Here is a 24,701-nt window from a genome sequence, read left to right as displayed (position 1 = left end):
GTTGAAATGGTAATTTTACACTTTACATTGTAAAGGTTAAATGGTGGTGTCTGCCCTAACAGTCTCAGAGAGATACTAGAAGATCAGAATTTACATAAGAGGCTTACAAATAGTAAAAACTTTAGAAGCACTTTTACAAAGGCAAACTATCATCAAAATCTTTAAGAGTGTATATACCTCATATTCATCATTTCGTGCTTTCTTTGTAGGAATGCCATTTTCCTATAAAAGAAAAGATGATATTTATGATTGTAATATTTCATGAAAGAATACAGATGCACTGCATAGCAGTGAAAATATGCCTGTAGGAGGCAGGCATCTGGCGTGGGATGCCTGCCTCCCATATTCAAGGGCCTGGGTTCCAGTCCTGGCTCACCTCCTGATTCCAGCTTTCTGTTAATGCTGCACCCTGAGAGGCTGCAGGTGATCCCTCAAGCAGTTGAGTCCCTTCCATCCAGGCCTCAGCCTGATCCGGCCCTGGCTATTGTAGGCATTAGGAGAATGAACGGGCAACTGGGAGATCTCTTTCTCTCTTTCTCTTTTTGTCAATCTCTCTCTCTCTCTCTCAAATAAGTAAAATAAATTTTAAAAATTTAAAACATCTATTAAATATTCTAAGATAGAGCTATCCAAACATTTGACTCAACAAATATCAAATGCCCAGGTACTTTTTCTCTGGGCATTTGAGTCCCCAGTGACTACAGCATCAAAGTATTTCATAAAATAAATTATCAGAAAAGCTAAATCTCTTTCAAGTTTATTTTCCAAGTTTTATAAAATAAGCAAAGGCTCTGTTCAGTCCTAAAGCAAAGACTGGAAGCTTCCAGTGATTATGCTTAAAACAGTCATTTCGTTATTGAAATGAAGCTCCAGGGAGCATAACTAACAAGCCGTGAAAGTACTGGGCTGTACCTCCCGCCTGTGAATTCCACCAAGGTGTGATAACTATGCCACCACCAAGCACTTTTAAATTAAAACAGACTACATGGTGAGCTGGGAAGAAAAATTATGCCATTCACAAATGCTAAGTATACATAATATTTATATAGCAAAACAACCACTAATGAAGAAAACAAAATAAATAGAAAAATAATTATTCTAAGTCAACCCTAAAATATTTCTGTTCCCAAATTACTGCATTCCAGAGGACAAGGTGTGAGAGTTCTGAAAACTGGGGAAATCTTTGTATATAACCTCTGTGGGTGCCAACCTCCACATCCTCAGACATTGGCATACCCTATTAGATTCTGCCCTGTTCTACCCTCAATTTTGCCTAATCCCAAATCTCATATTCTTGAAAACCAAGGCCCCTTAGACTGCATATTATATCTACTGAGAGGTTTTCAGATCACTCTTGCTTCTACCTCCATCCTTACTTATTACAAATTATTGTTACTTATTACATACTATTATTTTTTAAAGATTTAATTATTTTAATTTTGAAAGTCAGAGTTACAGAGAGAGAAGGAGAGGCAGAGAGAGAGAGAGAGAGAGCAAGAGCAAGAGGTCTTCCATCCACTGGTTCACTCCCCAGATGACCACAACGGCCAGAGCTCTGCCGATCTGAAGCCAGGAGCCAGGAGCTTCCTCTGGGTCTCCCATGTGGATGCAGGGCCCCAGGAACTTGGGCCATCTTCTACTGCTATCCCAGGCCATAGCAGAGAGCTGGATCGGAAGTGGAGCAGCCGGGACTCAAATCGGCACCCATATGGGATGCCAGCACTGCAGGCGGCGGCTTTACATGCTACACCACAGCACGGGCCCCATATTATTGTTATTATTAGATACACAGTTTGCTAGGGTGTATACCTCACAACACTGCCCAGTACTCACTCTGATTCACATCTCCCTGTTGTATATGGACAGTACTTAACTATATCTGGCTGTCCTGTTTACAGGTTGTCTGTCTCCTCAAACTGAATGGAAGCTACCTCTATCTTATTCAAATAGTACCTGGTTCATAATAAACAGACAATGATTTTTTTTGTTGAATACGTAAGTGAATGCAAGCACTTCTGGATGAAAGCAAGGAGAAGCATTGGGCAACATGATATTATTTAGGTTTGATGATTCATTGCCCAAAATAAAACATATGGGCACACACACACACACACACACACTCTCTCTCTCTCTCTCTCATTCACAGAGACACACAGCAACAGAGTTTCTTCTGTCCTCTCTGGTTTCTTTCTCTCTCTCAAATTGATAGGACTCCTTGCCCTGCATCTAAACACTTAGAAACGATGATCTGGGGGTGTTATACAAGTGAAGTAAAGAGTACAAACTGGAAGCAGAGAACCTAAATTCAATCCCACCTCAACAACAGACAAGATCTGTGGCCAGGAGCAAGGTACCTCACCTCAAAATAACAATAACAGCAGTTCCAGAAGGACTGAGATAATGTACGGCAAGCAGTGATCGCACAGCTTGGCTAAGGGTCACGAGAATTAGATAAGTCCTCACTATTCTCCCCACTGCCAACACTGTTGACAGTTGGGTACTCTGAAGGCATGGAAGGCAGCACGAGTCCCACTTTAGTGGTCCATGACTTTATGATGATGTATGGCATTCAGCCTCTGAGGTAAGTAACCCTAAGAAGGTCAAACTATACTTTGCCTCTGAAGCAGCTTCCTCACTTCTTCACTGGCCTCTCCCCCTACACTGATCTCCCCACAGTCCTAGAAAACTCAACCTCAGAAATGGTCAGGACACCTGAGTCCCAGGTCAGAATGCCTGATTATGAGGCGAGGCTCAGCTTCTGATTCCAGCTTTCTGCTAATACAGACCCTAGGAAGTAAAGGATGATGGCCAAGTGGTTGGATTCCTGCCACCCATGTGGGAGAAGAGGATGGAGTTTCTGGCTCTTGGCTTTAATGTTTTTCAGCTCAGACCACTGTGGGCATTTGGGGAGTGAAGCAATGGATGGGAGCATTCCAGCAAGTTTCCTGTCTCTCTCTCTCTCTCTGCCTCTCATGTTGAAAAGAAAAGGAAAAAAAAAAACAAAAACAAAAAAACAACAACAAAAAAAACACCTCAATCCATTAACAAGTCTTATATAATCAAAACCCAGGATGTAGTCCTGGTTATTTACTTTACTCAACACTCACTACTTGCATTTTAAGGAAATAATTTCCAAATCAGTGATAATTATTAGTATCTGTTACCAAATATATCATCTGGCCAATTAATCAGAAGAGACCTCAAAATGCCCCCAATGAATTCTGAGGCCAATTACAGCAGCAATTCTACTCATACTTGGCTTACATTCTCTACCCAATTAAAAATTCTAGTGACTTATGTCCCAAAATGGTAACTGTTCAAACACCTCCATTTTTTCCCAGTCTTATTTTTCTAGTACCTGTTCTGCAGAATTTTAGCATGAGATCAGTAGTCCCAAATGTTAGTTCAAAACCTGGATCTGGAACTCACAAGCTGTGCAACCTTAGACAAGTCAATAAAATGCCTTCAGCCTTAGTGTCCTTGGAGATTAAAATAGCAATTCATAAGGATTAAATAAAATACATCCACACAGTAGCCAGCAAATTGAAAAGAATTCATAAATGTTAACCACACTGTTTTAAAAATAAACCTCTAGTTGGCTTCTTAGTTTACTACCCTTAGGCCTGTATTTCCTATCAAATTTTAAGCTGTATGGATCATTAACACCCTTTCCTCCAAATTCACACAGGAAGCTTCCAGTCTTGTTACAGCATTCTGTCCTCTCGACCATTCTGAAGGTGCATCCAGAAAGCATTTTATTGTGACACAGAAATGAATTACTTTCATCCCCAAAGCAAGTAAAAACAATACCTCTTTAGACTCCACTTTCAGAGGAATATCATGAAAGGGAGAAATGTAGTGGCCAGCTACATTCTCTGCAAAGAAAATAAAAGCAGAATTAAAGCAAAGAACACATTCTTCTTTAATACATCAGCAATATCCTCAGCTATTTTAAGCTTACTTTTACTTTACATCTAAATTTAACTTCTAAAACTTCTTCAATCTAAGGGTCAAAGAGAAACATATAACAAGTAAACTATGTTCGGTTGCTATAATCATTTACTTAAAATATCCGAAAGCAGAAAGTTTAAAATAGACTACGGTAAGTGGTAAATGGTAAATGTGATGTCAATTTCCCTGGGAGAAACCAAACTAAGCAATTTCCAATATCCACCTACAACCCACAAACCCACAGCAAGAAAGGTCCAAAGATCCCAAAGGTCCCATGCAACTAAAAGAAATGAATTATTTGACTATACCAAATTTCAGTAACAGAGACTACCTTAAAAGTTGTATACTGGGGCCAGCGTTGTAGCATAGCAGATAAAGCCACTATCTGCAACGTCAGCATCCCATATGGGTGCTGGCTCAAGTCCCAGCTGCTCCACTTCTGATCCAGCTCCCTGCTAATGGCCTGGGAAAGCAGGGGAGGATGGCCCAAGTGCTTAGGCCCCTGTCACCCATGTGGGAGACCAGAAGAAGCTCCTAACCCTAGCTCCTGGCTTCAGCCTGGCTCTGCCCTGGCAGGTGCAGCCACTTTGGGAGTGACCCAGCAGATGGAAGATCTCTGTGTCTCTCCAAGTCTCTGTAACTCTTTAAAATAAAAAATAAATCTTAAAACAGTTGTATACTGTGATGTATATTTTAACTATTTTAAAAATTTATATTCTTTAAACAAATATGATGAATTAATATGCACATTTATGGCAATACATCTGTTTCCAAAAGCCGGGTTGAATATTGCCATACAAAATTTTCACTTTGTAATGTCCTAAATCAGAGTATGTTTCACTTTTTGGTATACTGCTTGTTTTACATAATTTTCAAATTTAGACTTTAAAAAGACTGTAATAAAGTAAAGCAAGAGTTAGTTGCATCCCAATAGCAATGCGCACAACCAGCACCTAGATCTTTGTTTCTAATACCACTGAGCATCTTGTAGTGTCAGAAATCCACCAAGTACTCAAAAAAAAAAAAAAAAAAAAAAATAAGAGTGGAAGTATGTTAAAAGGAGACATGAGGGGCCGCACTGTGGTATAGTAAGCCTTTACCTGCAGCACCAGCATCCCATATGGGCACTGGTTTGAGTCCCAGCTGTTCTACTTCCAATCCAGCTCCCAGCTAATATGCCTGGGAAAGCAGTGGAAGATGACCCAAAAATGCATAGACCCCTACACTCACATAGGATACCCAGAAGAAGCTACTGTCCCTGGCTTCGGATTGGCCCAGCTCCAGCCATCTGTGGACATCTGGGGAGTGAACCAGTAGATGGAAGACTTCTCTCTCTCTCTTTCTCTGTCTGTCTGTAATTCAGCCTCTCAAATAAATAAATCTTGAGAGACAGAGACAGAGACATAAGCCAACCTGAAGGATTTTCCAAGGGTCTAGTCTGCAAGAATTAGAGCAATAAATAATGGAGTACTAAATTAGAATTCAAATTCTAATATATATATATATATATATATGAATCTTGGAGGCCGGTCAGCTCACTTGGTTAGAGCGCAGTGCTAATATACATGAATCTAGACTGACATAAACAAGCGATTGAATAAATAAATAAGTGGAGAAGACACAAATCAAAGACTGAGAAATTGTACCAGATTGGAGACCAAGGAAATATGATAACTGAATCCTGAACTGGATTCTAGAATAGAACAGTTAAGTAAAATCTGAGTTCAGTTAAGAGGATGTAACAACGTTGGTTTTTTAGTTTTGACAACTGTGCAATGGAAAAAAAAAGATGTTAACATCTGGGAAAACTGGGTGTGGGATGTACTAGAATTCTGCACTGTCTTTGCAATTCTTCCAAATCTAAAATGACTCCAAAGTAAAAAATGTATTAAATATCAAAAAGAGTTAGCCCTGACTAAATAAAAAATAGAAGCATATAATTAAACAATGACCTCTACCCCACCAAATAATTTTTTAAAACATTTACTTTTTATTTATTTGAAAGGTAGAGTAACAGAATGAGAAAAAGGAGACACAGTGAGAGAGGGAGGTTCAAATGGCTATGATGGATGGGGCTAGGCCAGACCAAAGCCAGGAGCCTGGAACTCCAGCTGGATTTCCCACGTGGGTAGAAGAGGACCAAGCACGTGGATTATCTTCTACCACCTTCCCAGGTACATTAGCAGGGAGCTGAACTGAAGAAGAGCAGCCAGGATTTGAACCAGTGCTACAAATGAGATGCCAGCATCATATAAGCCTCCATCAAAAGTTTACTTCCCCTCTTCCATGCTGTGTATACTTAGCACTAGAATTAAGTTATGCAGGAAACAGTTCTTGGTTTTTTTGCTGTTATGATTTCTCCTAGATCTCTCACATCTGGCAAAGTACTGAGCACCTAAAAGGCTCTCAAAAGTAAATGTCTTTCCACTCCAAACAATATAAATGTTCTTTTCCCACCTTAACAAGAAGGTAACTCCTAAAGAACATGTGCAAAGTGGGGACAGAGATGAAAAGAATACATAAGAAACTTGCTGTGATCAATAACAGTTTTCATTCATTAAAGGGGTGAACTTAAAAAAAAAAAAAACTTCCCTTTTCCACATTATATTAGGCATCAAATTCTCTGCTTGATTTTTGAAGCTATCTATGAGTAATACAAGATACAAGAAACGAGGCCAGCGCTGTGGCATAGTGAATAAAGCCACTGCATCCCATGGGCGCTACTTCAACTCCTGGCTGCTCCACTTCCAATCCAGCTCCTACTAATGTGGCTGGGAAAGCAACGGAAGATGGTTCAAGTACTTGGGGCCTTCACCCATGTGGGAGATCCGGATGAAACTCCTGGCCCTTTGCTTTGGATTGCAGCCATTGCAGCCATTTACAGCCATTCGCAGAGTGAACCAGCAGATGAAAACTCACTCTGCCTTTCAAATAAAAAAAAAAATCCTAAAAAACAAACAAACAAACAAAAAACACAAGGGCCGGCACCGTGGTTCACGTGGTTAATCCTCCGCCTGCAGCACAAGCATCCCATATGGGTGCCAGGTTCTATTTCCGGTTGCTCCTCTTCCAGTCCAGCTCTCTTCTGTTGCCCGGGAAGGCAGTGGAGGATGGCCCAATTGCATGGGCCCCTGCACCCGCATGGGAGACCAGGAGGAAGCACCTGGCTCCTGGCTTCAGATCGGCACAGCGCCGGCCGTAGAGGCCATTTGGGTGATGAACCAACGGAAGGAAGACCTTTCTCTCTGTCTCTCTCTCTCTCTCTCTGTAACTCTGGCAAATAAAAAAAAAAAAAAAAAACAGAACACAAAAAACAAAACTGCCAATTTTTTGCTTGACTATTTACTTTTAATGAAACGAATAATGAAGATACTTTTTTGAAAAAGATTATATATTTGAAAGGCAGAGTTACATAGAGTGAGAGACAGAGAGAGAAATCTTCCATGCACTGGTAAACTCCCCAAATGGCTCCAACAGCCAGGACTTGGCCAGGCCAAAGTCAGGAATGTGACCTCCATCTGGGTCTCCCAAGTAAATGCAGGGACCCAAGCACTTGGGCCATCTTCCGCTGCTTTCTGCAGGCAGAGAAAAGAGGAACACATCTACAATACACTGCACAAAGTGAAAGAAGCTGGACTCAAACAATTCCATTTCTATAGCACTCCGAGAGAGGCAAAACTCTAGGGATCAACAACAGACCAGTGGTTGCCAGAGGCTGAAGGTAGAAAGGGTAGGAGTGACTCTGAGGGGAAATCACAAAACAAGTTTTTGGAGTGTGGGACTATTCTCTAGCTTGTCTGGGATGATGTTTCAACAAATCCATACCCTGTCAGCATTCAGAACTGTTCATAAAAGTGAGCAGATTTTGGTGTATATAATTTTAGAAGTAAATATGGAGCTTAAGGAAACCAGAAGGAAGTTAAGAAGATATATAGTAATGCACAAATGGAAGCTTATGTCCCAAGAACAATCATCAGTCTGATTGTTCTGTTTTAAGTCACAAAAGCGAAAAAAGGAGAAAATCTGGAGAAGAAAAACACAACTACTCAGCAGTTCACTTCAGTTGTTACATTTGAGACCTACCATTGCAGTGTAAATTAACAATAATTTCAGCTCTAAGAATTCAAGAAGCTGGGCAAACCAGGGAAGTTTGTTATTACACTAAAGGATTAAAAAATAAAAAACTTCCCAGGGTATCTGGGCTAACTTTGTAGTTACGAATGAAAGATAACTCTAGGACACTGCTTTGGAATTAAATTTCCCTAATGTTCCAACATTCATGTTACCTGTAGACTAGCCCTTGAAACTTACTAAGATGTACTAAGGGGCCGGTGCTGTGGCGTAGCAGGTAAAGCCATCACCTTCAGTGCCAGCATCCCATACTGAAGCCAGTTCAAGTCCCAGCTGCACACTTCCGATCCAGCTCTCTGCAATGGCCTGGGAAAGCAGTAGAAGATGGCCCAAGTCCTTGGGCCCTTGCACCAGCATGAGAGACTCAGAAGAAGTTCCTGGCTCCTGGCTTCGGATTGGCCCAGCTCTGGCCATTGCAGGCCTTTGGGATGGAACACCTCTCTCTCTCTTTTTCTGCCTCTACCTCTCTGTTAACTCTGCCTTTCAAATAAATAAATCTTTTTTAAAAAAGAAAAGAAAACTTTAAAATTTGTGAGAATTATTCTTAGATGTTCCCAAATCAGGACCTAAATATTATATTCAAACACTAAGATAATCGCAGTGTATATGTTTATACATTTAAATTGTTTACTGGGTCAGTCGTTGGGAGGTTCCAAGATGGCAGAATAGGGAGGAAGCTCACCAATAGACCAGGAAAGATAGTCTAATAAAAGTGGAGATAGTGTAGTCTCAGGGAACAGTTAGGGAAAAGATAAAATAAATAGCAAACAGAAATTGAAAGAATTTGTAACCACTCATCCAGCCCTGCAAAAGATGCTTAAAGATGTGTTACACACAGAAACATGACCATCAATATGGAAGAAAGTAAAGAAAAGAAAATCTCTCAGTAAAAGATCACAGGAAGTTCAAAGCATATATTAGAAATATATTTGGAAAATGGCAGGGCAAAGTCACTACTTATCAATAGTTGCATTGAATGCAAATGGCCCCAACTCTCCAGTTAAAAAGCACAGACTGGCTGCATGGATTAAAAAACAAAACCCACCTATTTTCTGCCTACAAGAAACACATCTTCCCAACAAAGATGCATGCCAACTGAAAGTGAAAGGCTGGAAAAAAAGATTCCATGCCAACAGAAACCAAAAAAGAGCTGGCGTAGCCATCTTAATATCAGACAAAATAAACATTAACACTAAAACTGTTAAGAGCAACAAAGAAAGGCACTATATAGTGATTAAGGGATCAATTCAACAAGAAGATGTAACTATTATAAACATATATGCACCTAATACATGGCACAGGGTTATTTAAAAGATATGTTAAGGGACTTAAAGGGAGACTTAGACTCCAATACAATAGTATTGGGGGACTTCAATATTCCACTTTCAGAAATAGACAGATCAACCAGACAGAAGATCAACAAAGAAACAGCAGATTTAATCGACACTATAGAACAAATGGATCTAACAGATATCTACAGTACTTTTCATCCCATACTTGAAGAATACGCATTCTTCTCAGCAGTACATGGAATCTACTCTAGGACTGACCAGATACTAGGCCATAAAGCAAGTCTCAGCAAATTCAAAAGAATCAAAATCATACCATGCATCATCTCAGGCTACAATGGAATGAAGCTAAAATTAGCAACTCAGGAATCCCTAGAGCATACGCAAATACATGGAGACTAAACAACATGCTCCTGAATGAACAGTGGGTCATAGAAGAAAACAAAAGAGAAATCAAAAACCTTCTGGAGGCCGGCGCCACGGCTCAATAGGCTAATCCTCTGCCTGCAGCGCCGGCACACTGGTTTCTAGTCCCTGTCAGGGCGCCAGATTCTGTCCCAGTTGCCCCTCTTCCAGTCCAGCTCTCTGCTATGGCCCGGAAGTGCAGTGACGATGGCCCAAGTCTTTGGGCCCTGCACCCCCATGGGAGACCAGGAGAAGCACCTGGCTCCTGGCTTCGGATCAGCGTGGTGCACCAGCTGTAGCACACCAGCCGTAGGGGCCATTGGAGGGTGAACCAATGGCAAAGGAAGACCTTTCTCTCTCTCTCTCTCTCACTGTCCACTCTGCCTGTCAAAAAAAAAAAAAAAAAAAAAAACTTTCTGGAAATAAATGAAGATAACAACAGAACATATCAAAACTTACAGGATACAGCAAAAGCAGTGTTAAGAGGAAAGTTTGTAACAATAGGTACCTACATCAAGAAATTGGAACGGCATCAAATAAATGAGCTATCAATGCATCTCAAGGATCTAGAAAAACTGCAGCAAACCAGACCCAAAACTAGTAGAAGAGTGACTTGATCAGCTCTTGTCCTGTTGATGTACAATGTAATACTTAATTCATTTTAGTATTTTTTTTGTTTTGTTCTAGTACTATTGATTGAACTCCGTAATTAGCAATTATTCTTAGGTGTTTAAATTTTAACTGAAAAGTGATCCCTGTCAAATATAAGAGTGGGAATAAGAGAGCGAGGAGATGTACAATTTGGGTCATGCTCAATCGGACTTGCCCCAAATGGTGGAGTTAGAACCATGTCAGGGGATCCCAATACAATCCCATCAAGGTGGCATGGACCAATGCCATCTCACTAGTCCAAGTGATCAATTTCAGTTAACAATTGATCACACTGATAGGTCTAAGAGTCAAAGGGATCACACAAACAAGACTAGTGTCTGCAAATACTAACTGATAGAATCAAACAGGGAGAGAATGATCCATCATGGGAAGCGGGATACACAACAGACTCACAGAATGGCAGATGTCCTAAAGATCACTCTGGCCTCAGAATCAGCCCTTAAGGCATCCGGATCTGGCTGAAGAGCCCATGAGAGTATTTGAGGCATGGAAAGCCAAGACACTCTGGAAAAAAAAAAAAGAAAAGAAGACGACGACGACCTAAATGAAAGATCTCTGCGAGTGAGATCCCAGTGGAAAGAACGGGGCCATCAAAGAAGGAGGTACCTTTCTCTGAAGGGAGGAGAGAACTTCCACTTTGACTATGACCCTGTGGGAATAAGATCGAAGTCGGTGAACTCAAAAGGCTTCCATAGCCTTGGCAACTCATGACTAGAGCCTAGGGAGATTACTGACACCATAAACAAGAGTGTCAAATTGTTAAGTCAACAACAGGAGTCACTGTGTACTTACTTCTCATGTGGGATCTGTCCTGAATGTGTTGTCCAATGTGAAGTAATGCTATAACTAGTACTGAAACACTTTGTGTTTCTGTGTGGGTGCAAACTGATGAAATCTTTACTTAATATACACTAAATATATACTAAATCAATCTTCTGTATATAAAGATAATTGATGTGAATGGAATGGGAGAGGGAGCGGGAGATGGGAGGGGTGCGAGTGGGAGGGAAATTATGGGGGGGGGGGAGCCATTGTAATCCATAAACTGTACTTTGAAAATTTATATTTACTAAATTAAAAAATAAAAATAAAAAAATAAAAAAAATTTAAAAAAGAAAAATAAATAAATAGTTTCCTAGTTCCCAGTATGGGCAGAAACAGAAGTATAAATGAATCAATGTTCTGTAATTAGGGATTTGAATAACCATACCTACCAGAAGCTCTCTGGTATCATAAATAAAAAATAGTAATGGAAAAAAAGGAGAAAAATAATTACTTCTGTGAAAACATAAATATGGCATTAGAGCTCAGATGATAATGCTTTAATGGATAATATACCTATAAATTTCACAGCAGTAATGAGTGACAAAGCCTTTCTGTTTCTCTGAAGCTTCATTTTCCTAGTAGTTCATTTCATTAAGCTATATACATTTACAGAACGTTTAATATGTAGAGGGTAATGTACTGGACCCAGACACAAATATGCTAGAAAGGGACACTCGGCCATGGCTAAGACAAGGCATTTACTCATCACCATCTTTACCTGCTTCGCCTGGTGAGTTAAACACCAATAAATTCTCTCAGTACACTGAGAGCCAGTCATTTCCCAAATGCACAATGGAAGAAGAACTCATTAAAAGTTTTCCAAGGGCCAGTGCTGGTATGATGCTCCACCCGAAGGGTTGTGAGAGGGATCCTCTAAAGCAGGTTTAAAGACATATTCCATGCATCTCGAGTCTCTGTACTATAGATTTCTTTGCACAGCTGAGCCACAGACAGACAGGCAGGGTGGATGGCAGAAGCACTGAGGCAATGTGTACCACTACTTAAAGACAACAGAGTAAATTAGAACTCCAGTATCTGAAGCTCAGACTGGCTGTTTTTTTACAGTTGGAAGCAAGCTGTTGTTGTCAATTGTTTTAAAAATGACAATAATAAGTATTTTGATGTTAACCAACACAATGCATGAGATAACAATGATTCCTAGGTTACTGGTTATTGCCTGAACACAAAGAAACAAGTTGGGCAGGAGGAATGAGGAGGGAGCCAAGAGTTCTGTTTTGTACACATTAACCTTGAAAGATGCTTCTTAGAGCCTCAGGGAGAACTACAAAACAAAAAGCTAAATGTGTAAATTTTGAGCTCAAAAACACACTGGGGCTAAAGATACAAATCTGGGAATCACTGATAACATCTTATGCTATAGGACTTGATGTATCACCAGCAGGGGTGGGGCACATCTCAACTACAGAGCCATTTGGTTGGCCCTTCCAAGCCAACTGCAGGTAGGACTCATATTCAATAAATCTGGTGCCAGTGTTGTGGCATAGATTAAGCCTCAAGCAGAGTGGACAGTGAGAGAGAGAGACACACAGAAAGGTCTTCCTTTGCCATTGGTTCACCACCAATGGCCGCTGCGGCTGGCGCGCTGCGGCTGGCACACCGTGCTGACCCAAAGACAGGAGCCAGGTGCTTCTCCTGGTCTCCCATGCGGGTGCAGGGCCCAAGTACTTGGGCCATCCTCCACTGCACTCCCAGGCCACAGCAGAGAGCTGGACTGGAAGAGGAGCAACGGGGACAGAATCCGGCACCCCAACCGGGACTAGAACCTGGTGTGCCCGCGCTGCAGGCAGAGGATTAGCCTATTGAGCCGCGGCGCCAGCCAAGATTCATTTTCAATTAACTTTGTACTCAGAAGACTCATTATATACTATGTAAAGATTTCAACAATTTGTACACACACACACACACACACACAAAAACTGCTTGAGAACTAATTTTACAGTTACCTTTCATACAAGTCATTGAGGACCGAGGTCCTGCATGGAAAGTTAGTACAAAGAGACTCCTGTGGTTAATTTAACAATTAACAATCTAATATATGACGTCAGTGACCACCCGAGGCTCTTGACATGAGCAGAATCCACAAACTCCGTCAGTATTTAAACAAGGCCAAAAGCTAAGGAGAAGTTCTCTCCTCCCTTTAAAGAAAAGTACATCCTTCTTTGATGGCCTCTTCTTTCCACTGGGGTGTCACTCACAGAGATCCTTCATGTAGAACACTTTTGTCACAGTGTTTTGGCTTTCCATGCTTGAAATGCTCTCATGGACTTTTCAGCCAGACCAAAAAGTCATAAAGGCTGATTCTGAGGTCAGAGTGTTATTTAAAGCATTTGTCATTCTGAGTCGGCTGTGTGGACTGCTTCCACGTTGGAACATTCTCTCCTTTTTAATTCTATTATTATTACCAGATCACTTTAGCATTAAAGATAACATTTTTACCACCCAGCTTAATATGATTTGGGGTCCCATGGCTAGTTTTTAAATGTACCCTTAGACGTAAGTCCACAATAAGGTATACAGAATTATACAGCTTTATAGTTACAAACTTCCTCCTCCTTCTCTTATTTCCACTCTTATTTTTTACTAAGATCCATCCACAATTAACTTTTTACACATATGACTAACTACGTTGAATAAAGAGTTCAACAAATAGTATAAAGAAAAAAAAAGCAAAAAAAAAAAAAAACTGTTCCTCAACAGTCAAGACAAGGGCAGCTCAAGACATCCCTTCTTGAAGTATCAATTTTACTTCTACAGATTTTGTTTTAGGTGCTCCATTAGTTCTTACTGATTAGAGAGAACACATGTTATTTGTCCCTATGGGACTAATAACACTAAGTATGATGTTTTCTAGATTCATCCATTTTGTTGCAAATGACCAGATTTCATTTTTTTAACCACTGTGTAGTATTCCACAGTGTACATATCCCATAATTTCTTTATCCAGTCTTCGACTGACAGGAATTTAGGTTGATTCCACGTCTTAGCTATTGTGAATTGAACTGCAATAAACATGAGAGTGCAGATAACTCTTTCATATGCTGATTTCATTTCGCTTGGGTAAATTCCCAGGAGTGGAATGGCTGGGTCATACAGTAAGTCTATATTATATTTTTGAAGCATCTCCATACTGTCTTCCATAGTGGCTTAGCTTTACCAGTTTACAGTCCCACCAACAGTGGATTAAGGTACCTTTTTCCCCACATCCTCACCAGCATTTGTTGTTCATTGATGTCTGTATGAAAGCATTCTAACTGGGGTGAGGTAAAACTTCATTGTGTTGTTTTGTTTTTTTTTTTAAAGATATTTATTTATTTATTTGAGAGGTAGAGTTACAGACAGTGAGAGGGAGAGACAGAGAGAAAGGTCTTACATCTGCTGGTTCACTCCTCATATGGCCTCAAATGGCGGGAGCTGTGCTGATCCAAAGCAAGAGCCAGGAGCTTCTTCCAGGTCTCCCATACGGGTGCAGGGACCCAAAGACTTGGGCCGTCTTCTATTGCTTTCCCAGGCCACAGTAGAGAACTGGATCAGAAGAGAAGCAACCGGGACATGAACCTGCACCCATATGGGATGCTGGTATTGCAGGTGGAGGATTAACATACTGTACCATAGTTCCAGCCCCTCATTGTGGTTTTGATTTACAGTTCCCTGAAGGCTAGAGATCCTGAACATTTTTTCATGTGTCTGTTGGCCATTTGGATTTCCTCTTTTGAAAAATGTCTATTGAGGTCCTTGGTCCATCTCCTAAGTGGGTTGTTTGTTTTGTTGTTGTGGAGTTTCTTGATCTCTTTGTAGATTCTGGTTATTAATCCTTTATCAGTTTTATAGTTTGCAAATAATTTCTCCCATTCTGTTGGTTGCCTCTTCACTTGCCTGTTTCTTTTGCAGTACAGAAACTTCTCAATTTGATGTAATCTCATTTGTTAATTTGGCTTTGACTCCCTATGCCTCTGAGGTCTTCCAAGAACTCTTGTTCTGTGCCAGTGTCTTGCAGGATTTTCCCAATATTCTCTAATAATTTGACAGTATTGGGTAACAGACTTAGTTCTTTATTCCATGTTGAGGGATTTTTCTGTAAGGTGGAAGGCAGCAGTCTTGCTTCATGCTTCTGTATGTGGAGATGCAGTTTTCCCAGCACCATTTGTTGAATAGACTGTCCTTGCCCCAGGAATTGGTTTAAGCTCCTTGGTCAAATATAAGTTGGTTACAGATGCTTGGATTGATTTTTGGCATTTCTGTTCTGTTCCACTGGTCTAACCATCTGTTTTTGTACTCATACCGGGCTGTTTTGATTATAACTGCCATGTACTATGTCTTGAAATTTGGTGTTGTGATGCCTCCAGCTTTGTGTTTGTTGTACAGCGTTGCTTTAGCTATTCGAGGTCTCCTATGTCTGCACATGAATTTCAGCATCATTTTTTCCAGATCTGAGAAGGATGTCTTTGGTATTTTGATTGGTATCGCATTGAATCTATAAATTGCTTTTGGAAGAATGGACATTTTGATGATACTGATTTTTCCAATCCATGAACATGAAAGATGTTTCCATTTTTTTGTATCTTCTTCTATTTATTTCTTTAATGTTTTGTAATTCTCATAGTAGAGATCTTTGATATCCTTGGTTAAATTTATTCCAAAGTATTTGATATTTTTTTTTTGTAGCTATTGTGAATCAGATTGATCTTAGAAGCTCAATCTCAGCCTTTGCATTGTCTGTGTATACAAAGGTTATTTATTTTTGTATATTGATTTTATATCCTGCTATTTTACCAAGCTTTTCTATGAGTCCCAAAAGTCTTTGGTGACATCTTTTGGATCCGCTATATATAGAATCATGTCATCTGCAAATAGGGATAGTTTGAATTCCTCCTCCCCAATTTGTATCCCTTTGATTTCTTTTTCTTGCCTAACAGCTCTGGCTAAAACTTCCACGACTATATTGAATAGCAATGGTGAGAGTGGGCATCTTTGGTACCAGATCTCAGTGGGAATGCTTCCAACTTTTCCCCATTTAATAATACACTGAGGCTCCTCCACTTCTGATCTACCTCCCTACTTATGTGCCTGAGAAGGCAGCTGAGGATGGCCCAAGTGCTTGGGAGCCACATGGGAGATGCAGCTGAAGCTCTTGGCTCCTGGTTTCTGCCACATGGGAGACCTGGAGGAGGCTCCTAGCTCCTGGCTCCTGGCTTTGGATCAGCCGAGCTCCGGCCATTGCAACCATATTGGGAGTGAGCCGATAGATCCCAAGACCTTTTTGTCTTTCTCTCTGTCTATATCTCTGCCTCTCAAATAAATAAATAAAATCTTAAAAATAAAATAAGATCTCTAAATCTGTCTTTCAAATAAATAAGTCAAAGAATTTAAAAATTCAATAAGTCTATAGCAGGGTAATTTTTAAGTTTATTATTTTGTGTGGCCCATGAACGATGTTACAAATAGAAAATGGCCCATGGCAGAAAAAAGGGCTCTCACCCCTGAGAGAAACAGCAATGTGCAACCTGGCTGTTGGACCAAATTCAGCCCATGGACTCTTTATTTTGTAGATAAAGTCTTACTGGAACATAACCACAGCCATACTTTCAATGTCCATTGCTATGTGTTAACAATAGCAGCTATGACAGAACTTGCACTGTTCCAAAGTCTGAAATATTTCCTATCTGGCTCTTTACAGAAAACATGTGCCAATTACAAAAAACATCGATAGGAAACATTACACTGCTCTAGTGGCAGTGTAAAAAAAGAAGTGGGCTAAGGATTGGGCCTGGGGCACTTCAAATTTAGAGTTCAGAAATATGACAAGGGTCCAGCAAAGAAGAAAACATGAAGAGAAACCAGCAAAATGAGATACTCAGAGTGCTGTCCCAGAAGCAAAAGAAGAGAACGCAATCAACTACATAAAGTCCCCAGACAGGTCACAGGAGATGAGGACTTAAGATTGACCATTCCATCTGCAGCACAGGCACAGCTGGACTATACTAATGCAATTCCGTAGAGCAGTAGTGATGAAAGCCCAACTCAGTGACCCTTGGTTCTTTGCCTTATATTTAAGAGGCCAAAAATCTGACTGGGAACTCTGTGTACATGGGACAGGCCTGCTGAGGGGTTCCTTCCCAGGGTATGAATGGGTAAGAAGCTGGCTGTTACACTGGGGGCTCCCTAAATGCCAGAATGCAAGACACCTCTGCTGGGGCAGCAACACCACCAGACTGTCCCACTTCCCTCTCAACACTTTTTTTCATTTTCTATTAAGGAACCTGTACACCTCACGCCTCAGGCCTGCTGGGAAACATCTGTGCACTGCTCACAAGAGAAATTAATCCTAGATGTTAAGTTCTAACCATCATTCGCTTCTGTCTCATCTAATCTGAGGATGTCCACAACTTCTGTGAGGTCTGCAAAGCAGTTCAGCTTCTTTCTAGAGTACACCCCCTTCAGCACATAATGCTCCTATATGAAGCCTAGACTGCCTGCCCACTGCTCCATCAATCACTGCACCTCCAACTGTTTTTTAAAATTTTTAAATTTTTTGAAAACCCAAGCTCAGATAGCTCCTTCTTATTTCTGATTTTAGGATTATCTTTTCTCACCCTCACTAACTTTATTAGGGGGGAGATAAGATAAATGACTGTGCTCACCATGCTATTTTGCTTTGGTATTCCACAACTGTCAAAAAGCACATTGCATCCGTAGCATAAATTACTGAGTATTATCAGGCCCATCAATATACCCAAGAAACTGCCAAACAGTGTCAAAACTTTCCCTTCAACTGCCCTGAAATTAGACTTTATTCTATCATTTTGTAAATTATCTGTTTCTCTCTCATTAAAGCAATTTGTATCAGGGTGAAAGTTTACTCTTATAGTAGAAAGAGAAAAATCTGAAGGGAATGCAAAACTTAGTCTGATATCATGTATATATACCAAACAAAACTACTCATATACAAAGTACTGATAAATTATTATATACCATTACTAAAACCATTCATAAAGATTCATACTGGAAGCATTAGCAATGACTAAAATGAGCTTTAGTAACTACTAAAGCTATTTTCTCATTTTAAAAGATTAAGGAATTTAAAGAAGTTTAACAATCAACTTCAAAGGGTCAGCACTGTGGTATAGCAGGTTAAGCCACTACCTGCCATGCCAGCATCCCAAATGAGTACCAATTTGAATCCCAGCTGTTCCACTCCCACCCCAGCTCTCAGCTAAAGTGCCTGGGAAAGCAGAGGATGATGGTCCACAAACTTGGGTCCCTGCTACCCTTATGGAGACCCAGGTGGAGTTCCAGGCACCTGGCTACGACTTGGTCCAGCCCTGGCCATTGTAGTCATTTGGCGCTCGGGGGGGTGGGGTGGGGGTGGGGTGGGGGTGGGGTGGGAGTGGGGGGGGCAACAGATGGAACCAATAGATGGAAACTCTGTGTTTAAAAAAAAACGGGGCCAGCACTGTGACGCAGTAGGTTAAGCCTCCACCTGTAGCACTGGCATCCCATATGGGCACCAGTTCCAGTCCCGGCTGCTCCACTTCCAATCCAGCTCCCTGCTTATGGCCTGGGAAAGCAGTGGAAGATGGCCCAAGTGCTTGGGCTCTTGCACCCTTGAAGGAGACCTGAAAGAAGCTCCTGGCTCCTGTCTTCAGATTGGTCCAGCTACAGCTGTTGTGGCCAACTGGAGAGTGAACCAGCAGATGGAAGACCTCTCTCTGTGTCTCTGTCTCTAACTCTCCCAAATAAATAATCTTTAAAAAAATATAAGAAATCAACTTCAACAGTGTTTCTTTTCCACACAGATAACAAAATTCTTACTTTGTAGCACTGCATCTACAAAACTTAGCTGTTTTGAAGTTATAGGGACTGGAAATCAAATTATTCTATATTCACATAATATCCACTATGTTCCACTGCATCAATTCAAGTCCTGTCGACACAGGGAGGCAGAGGAAGCAGTTGAGTCACTTGGAGATAACAGTTCCTAGCATCAGAAGTCCTCCAGGATATGGACTTGGTTCCCTGTGATCAAAAGATATACAGATCCACTGCTTGGATCAGTCTCAGTTAAGAGATCCATGGTTGACCTAGAATGACCTATAACTCACTGTACGTTCATTGTAAAGCACTGGCATGCTAAATGACACACCCATCAGCCATCAAGACAGAAAACATCAGAACACATAAGGCACAAAAAGAAGTAGTAGCAGGGCTGGCACCGTAGCGCACTAGGTTAATCCTCCGCCAGTTCTAGTCCCAGTTACTCCTCTTCCAGTCCAGCTCTCTGCTGTGGCCCGGGAGGGCAGTGGAGGATGGCTCAAGTGCTTGGGCCCCTGCACCCACATGGGAGACCAGGAAGAGGCACCTGGCTCCTGGCTTCGAATGGGCAGGTGTCGGCCATAGCGGCCATTTGGGGAGTGAACCAACGGAAGAAAGACCTTTCTCTCTGTCTCTCTCACTGTCTGTAACTCTACATGTCAAATAAATAAATAAATAAATAAGTAGTAGCTAGATTCCAGGAATCTCCATCTGCTGTCTAGGAAATCATGAATATTTCTCTACCTTATTAGAATTTACCTCCTCTTTCATTAAGGACCCATATAATGTTAAACAGTTCAAACAGAGCCAACCCTCCTCCAAATAAGCCTCAAGTGTGTATCTTTGCTTTGGCAGTACAAGGCTTGCTGCTCACTATCCACTATTCTCTGGCTCATGAATTTCTCATTGAAAGGAAGTCAAGGACCTGGGTACTGGGCAGCCCTCACTGTCTGGCACTACTATGACAGAGCCAATTTTAAAAAATGGTTACAGGAACTCATATATTGAAGACACAAACACTTTTTGTGCATTACTCATGGAACTTTAAGTTTAAAAGTATAACATATTCAGTGGCAGATTTCCACCTACTACACAAATGATCTAAGGAGAATCCACAGTAACTTCAACCTAAGCATATGCTTACAATAAATTATGAACCAAATGAACTGTTAAAGAACTACATGATTCACTGTCAGAACAAATAAAAGCAACTTTAATTATTCACAGTACTGTTTTCTAAGTGAACCAATTGTCTACCCCACAGTTACAAAAGTCCAAGTTATGGAAAGTTGAAAGAAGTTTCATAAATTAATGAACTGTTAAGTTATTAACAAAAAATAAACAACACCACTCAAGATTCCAAAGGCATATACACATGCAGTATTGGGTCTTAATTCCCATGTAAACAACACTAACTATATTATTACTTCACACTTAATCCAAAAGACTGCAGAGCAATACTCTCTGAAACTCTGAGAACTAGGAATTAATAGATATAGACATTTAAGAAACATTCAATTTTTTCCACATCTCATTTTCATTACCCTTTGCAGAATATAACAATACGAATTTTAGTCCAGTATCGTGAAGTCAAAGAGGAGAAAGAAATAGAGTATGTTAAATATCTACCATGTGTGAGACACTGATAATCTTTACACACATAGTCTCATTTAACTGTCACAGTGACTCTCTAATATTATTAGTACTGCCTCCATTTTGCACATGGAGAAACTTAGCAAGGGATGCCATCTGGTGACTTATCCATGATGATAAAGCCAGGATGACAACCTAAGTGCTCTATTAATCCAGAACTATTACCAAAACACAGTTGCTTCTGGAAGTTTCAGAAATCATCCCAGGCAGTCCTTTCCCAATCAAGTTTCATAGAACTCTACGGTCCCTGAGAATGTTTGAGAAATAAGTGCTCTGTCATTCAAAAGTTCAGGACAAGTTACATCAGAATTTTCCAAAACCTTAATATGCACATAATATAAGAAGTGTTCTAACTTACTGAACTATGAAATCCTCTGTTTAAATAAAACCTAAATTCCTTATGGCATGCTTACGTTCAACTTAGCACAGTTTGGAAAACAATCACCCAGTCCAATCATGTCATTCCATGATTTAATAAAATGAGGTACAGGGAAGGGAAGTGACACAAGCCCACACAGCCCAGTTACTAACAAGGCCAGGGCTGGCACCAAGGAGGCTTCTTGATTTCCACCAGGAAAATCTTTCCCTTTTATGATCCTGTCTCACTTTACACTGTTTCTACAAAGTTACCATCATTTTTTTTAAAGAAAGTGTTAGATCAATCCTTTATTCTGATTCTTCTGAATAGGAATTAAAGAGAAACCAGCTACAGACATGAAACTCAAAAATGTTCCATGTCCTACTGAACTATTATTTCAGAATATTGGGTATAGCTGGAAATCTAGAAAATGCATCCACTTTAATAATACTAGCAAGTTTCAGCCAATTAGTGTTATACTCATGTTTTATATGGAGACAGAACTACACCCTGCTACTACAGAGACACCATCTCTACTGTATCCAATTTTGACTAAATTGCTTTTTATAAACAGAAGTGTGTTCATTGTTTTCTTCTTACCCCACTCACCCTACAGCATCTTTTCACTTTGTCCTACTCCTTCCGGCAAATTGGAAACAGTCCTGGGCAATGATGCCATCTGGTGGTGGGTTCATGGCCCATGTAGGATCTCACCACTTAAGGCACCCTTCTCCATGCTGCCTTTATTCCAGTTCTATTTGCCTCAGTAAAATCTATTCTTTCGTACCATGCTTATCCAACGGGGTGAAAACAATTATTACTTACAGCATTCTACTTACAGAAAAAAATTCTTCAGCCCCCCCTCCTTATATATAGTTTCAGAAAGGCCCCCAGTAGAAGTCCTATCCCAAAAGAAACTGTTAGAATCTCTATTATTCACCAAGTGCCTTCGAAGAATACTGGTGCTGAAAAGGACCTTCAGGGTCACTTGAAAGTCAACTACTTTGTTTTACAACTGAAGACACAGGTCCCATGACAAAGAAACAGTAAACACGGGCCCAAGGACACAAAATCAAGGGCAGAGCCAACATGAAGGCCTAGCACTTGGCATTTTCAAACCCAATGTTGTATACTGTGTGCTCTAGGTTCCTCAAGACCGTTTTTTCTCAACTAACATTCAACTAAAACATTTTTCAGTGTTTTTTCCTTTTCTTTGATTAACCATATTGACATTATGAAGACCGGTCCCATAACTAAATCTTGACCACAGTGTCCAGCACATTTATTGCTTCTTCTGTGTTTGTTGTGAATCTACTTAAAAAGCTAACTGTTATTTTACACATTGTTTTTACAGAAAACTATTCCCAGTAGGCATCAGATTGTAGTCTTGGGGAACGCAATACGTTAAGAAATTTGAGACTTCTTGCTAAGGTTTCTGGTTCACCTGATCAATCCTAAACAAGCAAGGATTGAAAAAATACTGCATCATGGAAAAGCAGCAACCAATTTTGAAGAAAACAGAAATTTTAGTACCAATTGAAATTTGGTACAAGTTTTGCATCACAAAATTTGAGGCAAGCTCTATTTTCTCTCCCACAAAATAGTACTTAACCAGGTGGGGCTGTGGCACAACAGGTTAAAGACCCAGCCTGCAGTGCCGGCGGCATCCCATATGGGTGCAGTTAGTTCCCATGGCTCCAGTTCTGATCCAGATCTCTGCTGTGGACTGGGAAAGCAGTGGAAGATAGCCCAAGTCCTTGGGCCCCTGCATCCACGTGGAGCACCAGGAAAAACATCCTGGCTCCTGGCTTTGGATCAGCTTAGCTCTGGCCGTTGGGGCCATTTGAGGAGTGAACCAGCGGATGGAAGACCTCTCTCAGTCTCCACCTCTCTAACCATCTTTCAAATAAATAAAATGAATCTTAAAAAAAAAAAAAGTCCTTTAAGTTCAGGATAACTATAAGCATTTTACAAACTACAGATAAGGGATTCTTAATGACAGTAATTTCTATTCGAGGCTCTTGTTATCACTTCACACACAGCATTCACATAATTCTTGCAGTCCTATTTTACAGATGAGACAAACCAAGGCACGGCAAGTTAGGAAACTCGCCCAGACTCCAGAGCTTAAAGATGAAGCAGGACCCAAGAGTGGAGCTGAGATCTGAAAGTTCACGCGCGACGCGATGGAACCTGCAGCTCCCCTCAGGGCTCCGGAATCAGGGCGGCGCGAAGGCAACCCCACCAACAGCGCTGTGTCCACGTTACAGCAACCGACACAGCTGAGCACCGTGGGGCTGGGACACGGCGCAGCCACGCAAAACGGGCCCTTTCCTGTCCTGTATGTGCACAGGCACATCACTTCGCCCTCGGGGCTTGCTGGATCTGGAGAGGAAAAGCGGCCCACCCTGGAGCCAAGGAGGCTCCGGACTGCGGGTGGCATTCGGGGTGCACAGCTATGAGCGTTTCTGGGAACCGAGCCCTCCACAGAGCCCGCAGCCCCCGACAAGAAGAGCCGCCGGGCCAGTTTCTCCACACTGGCGCCTGCCTCTGCCCCGCGTGCAGGCGCCCAGGCTGGGACCCCCGACCCTCCTTTCCCAAGTGAGTGGGCCGAGCCCAGCCGCCGGCGGCCGCCCGGCTCCCGGCTGCGCGCGGTAGCTCCGCCCACCGCTGAGGCTGCCCCGCGGCCCTCGCCGGCAGCGAAGCGAAGCCTCGGGGGCCTGGGCCTGGGCCGGTCACCCCTGTCGCGGGCAGCTCCCTTGCCTCCGCGAGCCGGAAGGTGGCCCCGACCGCGCGGCGGCTGCGGAGGGCCCAAAGGAGGCGAGGACCGCGCGAGGCGGCGCTGGCTCCTACGCGCCTCCCACTCCGCACGCTCCACGCCTCAGCCCGCGCGCGAGCTACTTACTGAAGAAGAGGCGGTAGTCCTCCGAGTGGGGCCGGCCGCGCTCCTCCGTGTGGTACAGGGCCATGGCGCGCAGCGGCCCGCTCCTTGCCCTCGCTCCCGCCGGCGGGTGGGCGGCGACGGGGCTGCCCGCGCGCCACCCCCGGCCCGTGCGCAGCAGCGCCAGCAGCGCGCGCATGGCGTAGACTGAGGTCCGGCTCGGCGCGGGGCGGTGCTGGGGCCCGCGGCCCGGCCGCCCCCCGGCGCCCCCTACCGCCCGGAGCCCTCACTCCTGCCCTTGGGCCGTGACCCAGACGCTGGCTGTGGGATCTGAGAGTCCTGGCCGGTAGTGCAAGAGACCAGGCCCAGCCACCCTTGAGGAGCACACTGCCGCTCCTCCCTCCTTCCTGTCTTTCCTTCACTTATCCCGTCTATGTTGACTACCATAATACGATCGTTTTACTGGGGAAGTGCAGTAGAGTAACGTCCTCTGTGTCAGGGACTGCTGTAGCATGTCCAGTTTTGGAGACGAACATGCGCACACAGAGGCCGCTATAAGGCCATGATCAGGCCTCCTGGAAACTTGAACTTGATAGACACTTACAGAATTAAAAAGCACGAAATTTCCTCAAATGCCATCTGCTCCATGAAGTTTTTTTCCTATTTAGGCAAAGTAGAGGTGACGCGCTTTTTTTTTTCTTTTACA

General features: G+C 42.1%; 1 protein-coding gene across 4 annotated transcripts in view; it reads right to left on the bottom strand.

Moving 5' to 3' along the window:
* Positions 1 to 24,231, bottom strand: part of PPA2 (inorganic pyrophosphatase 2) — a 105,982-nt gene extending 81,751 nt beyond the window's left edge. For 2 of the 4 annotated variants that reach the window (XM_051820136.2, XM_008267534.4), the window contains exons 1-3: positions 24,020 to 24,229; positions 3,811 to 3,875; positions 178 to 222 (exon numbers count right to left, since the gene is read on the bottom strand). In XM_051820136.2, coding sequence (XP_051676096.1) covers positions 178 to 222; positions 3,811 to 3,875; positions 24,020 to 24,194 — 285 coding nt within the window. In that variant the 5' untranslated portion in view covers positions 24,195 to 24,229. Of the gene's footprint in view, positions 1 to 177; positions 223 to 3,810; positions 3,876 to 24,019 lie in introns of all 4 variants that reach the window. The other 2 variants (XM_051820137.2, XM_070047783.1) reach the window with 2 other exon arrangements.
* Positions 24,232 to 24,701: the final 470 nt, after the last annotated feature.

Source organism: Oryctolagus cuniculus, chromosome 8 (assembly GCF_964237555.1).
Source record: "Oryctolagus cuniculus chromosome 8, mOryCun1.1, whole genome shotgun sequence".
In the NCBI taxonomy this organism is placed as follows: domain Eukaryota; kingdom Metazoa; phylum Chordata; class Mammalia; order Lagomorpha; family Leporidae; genus Oryctolagus; species Oryctolagus cuniculus.
This window is presented reverse-complemented; position numbering and strand designations above follow the sequence as displayed.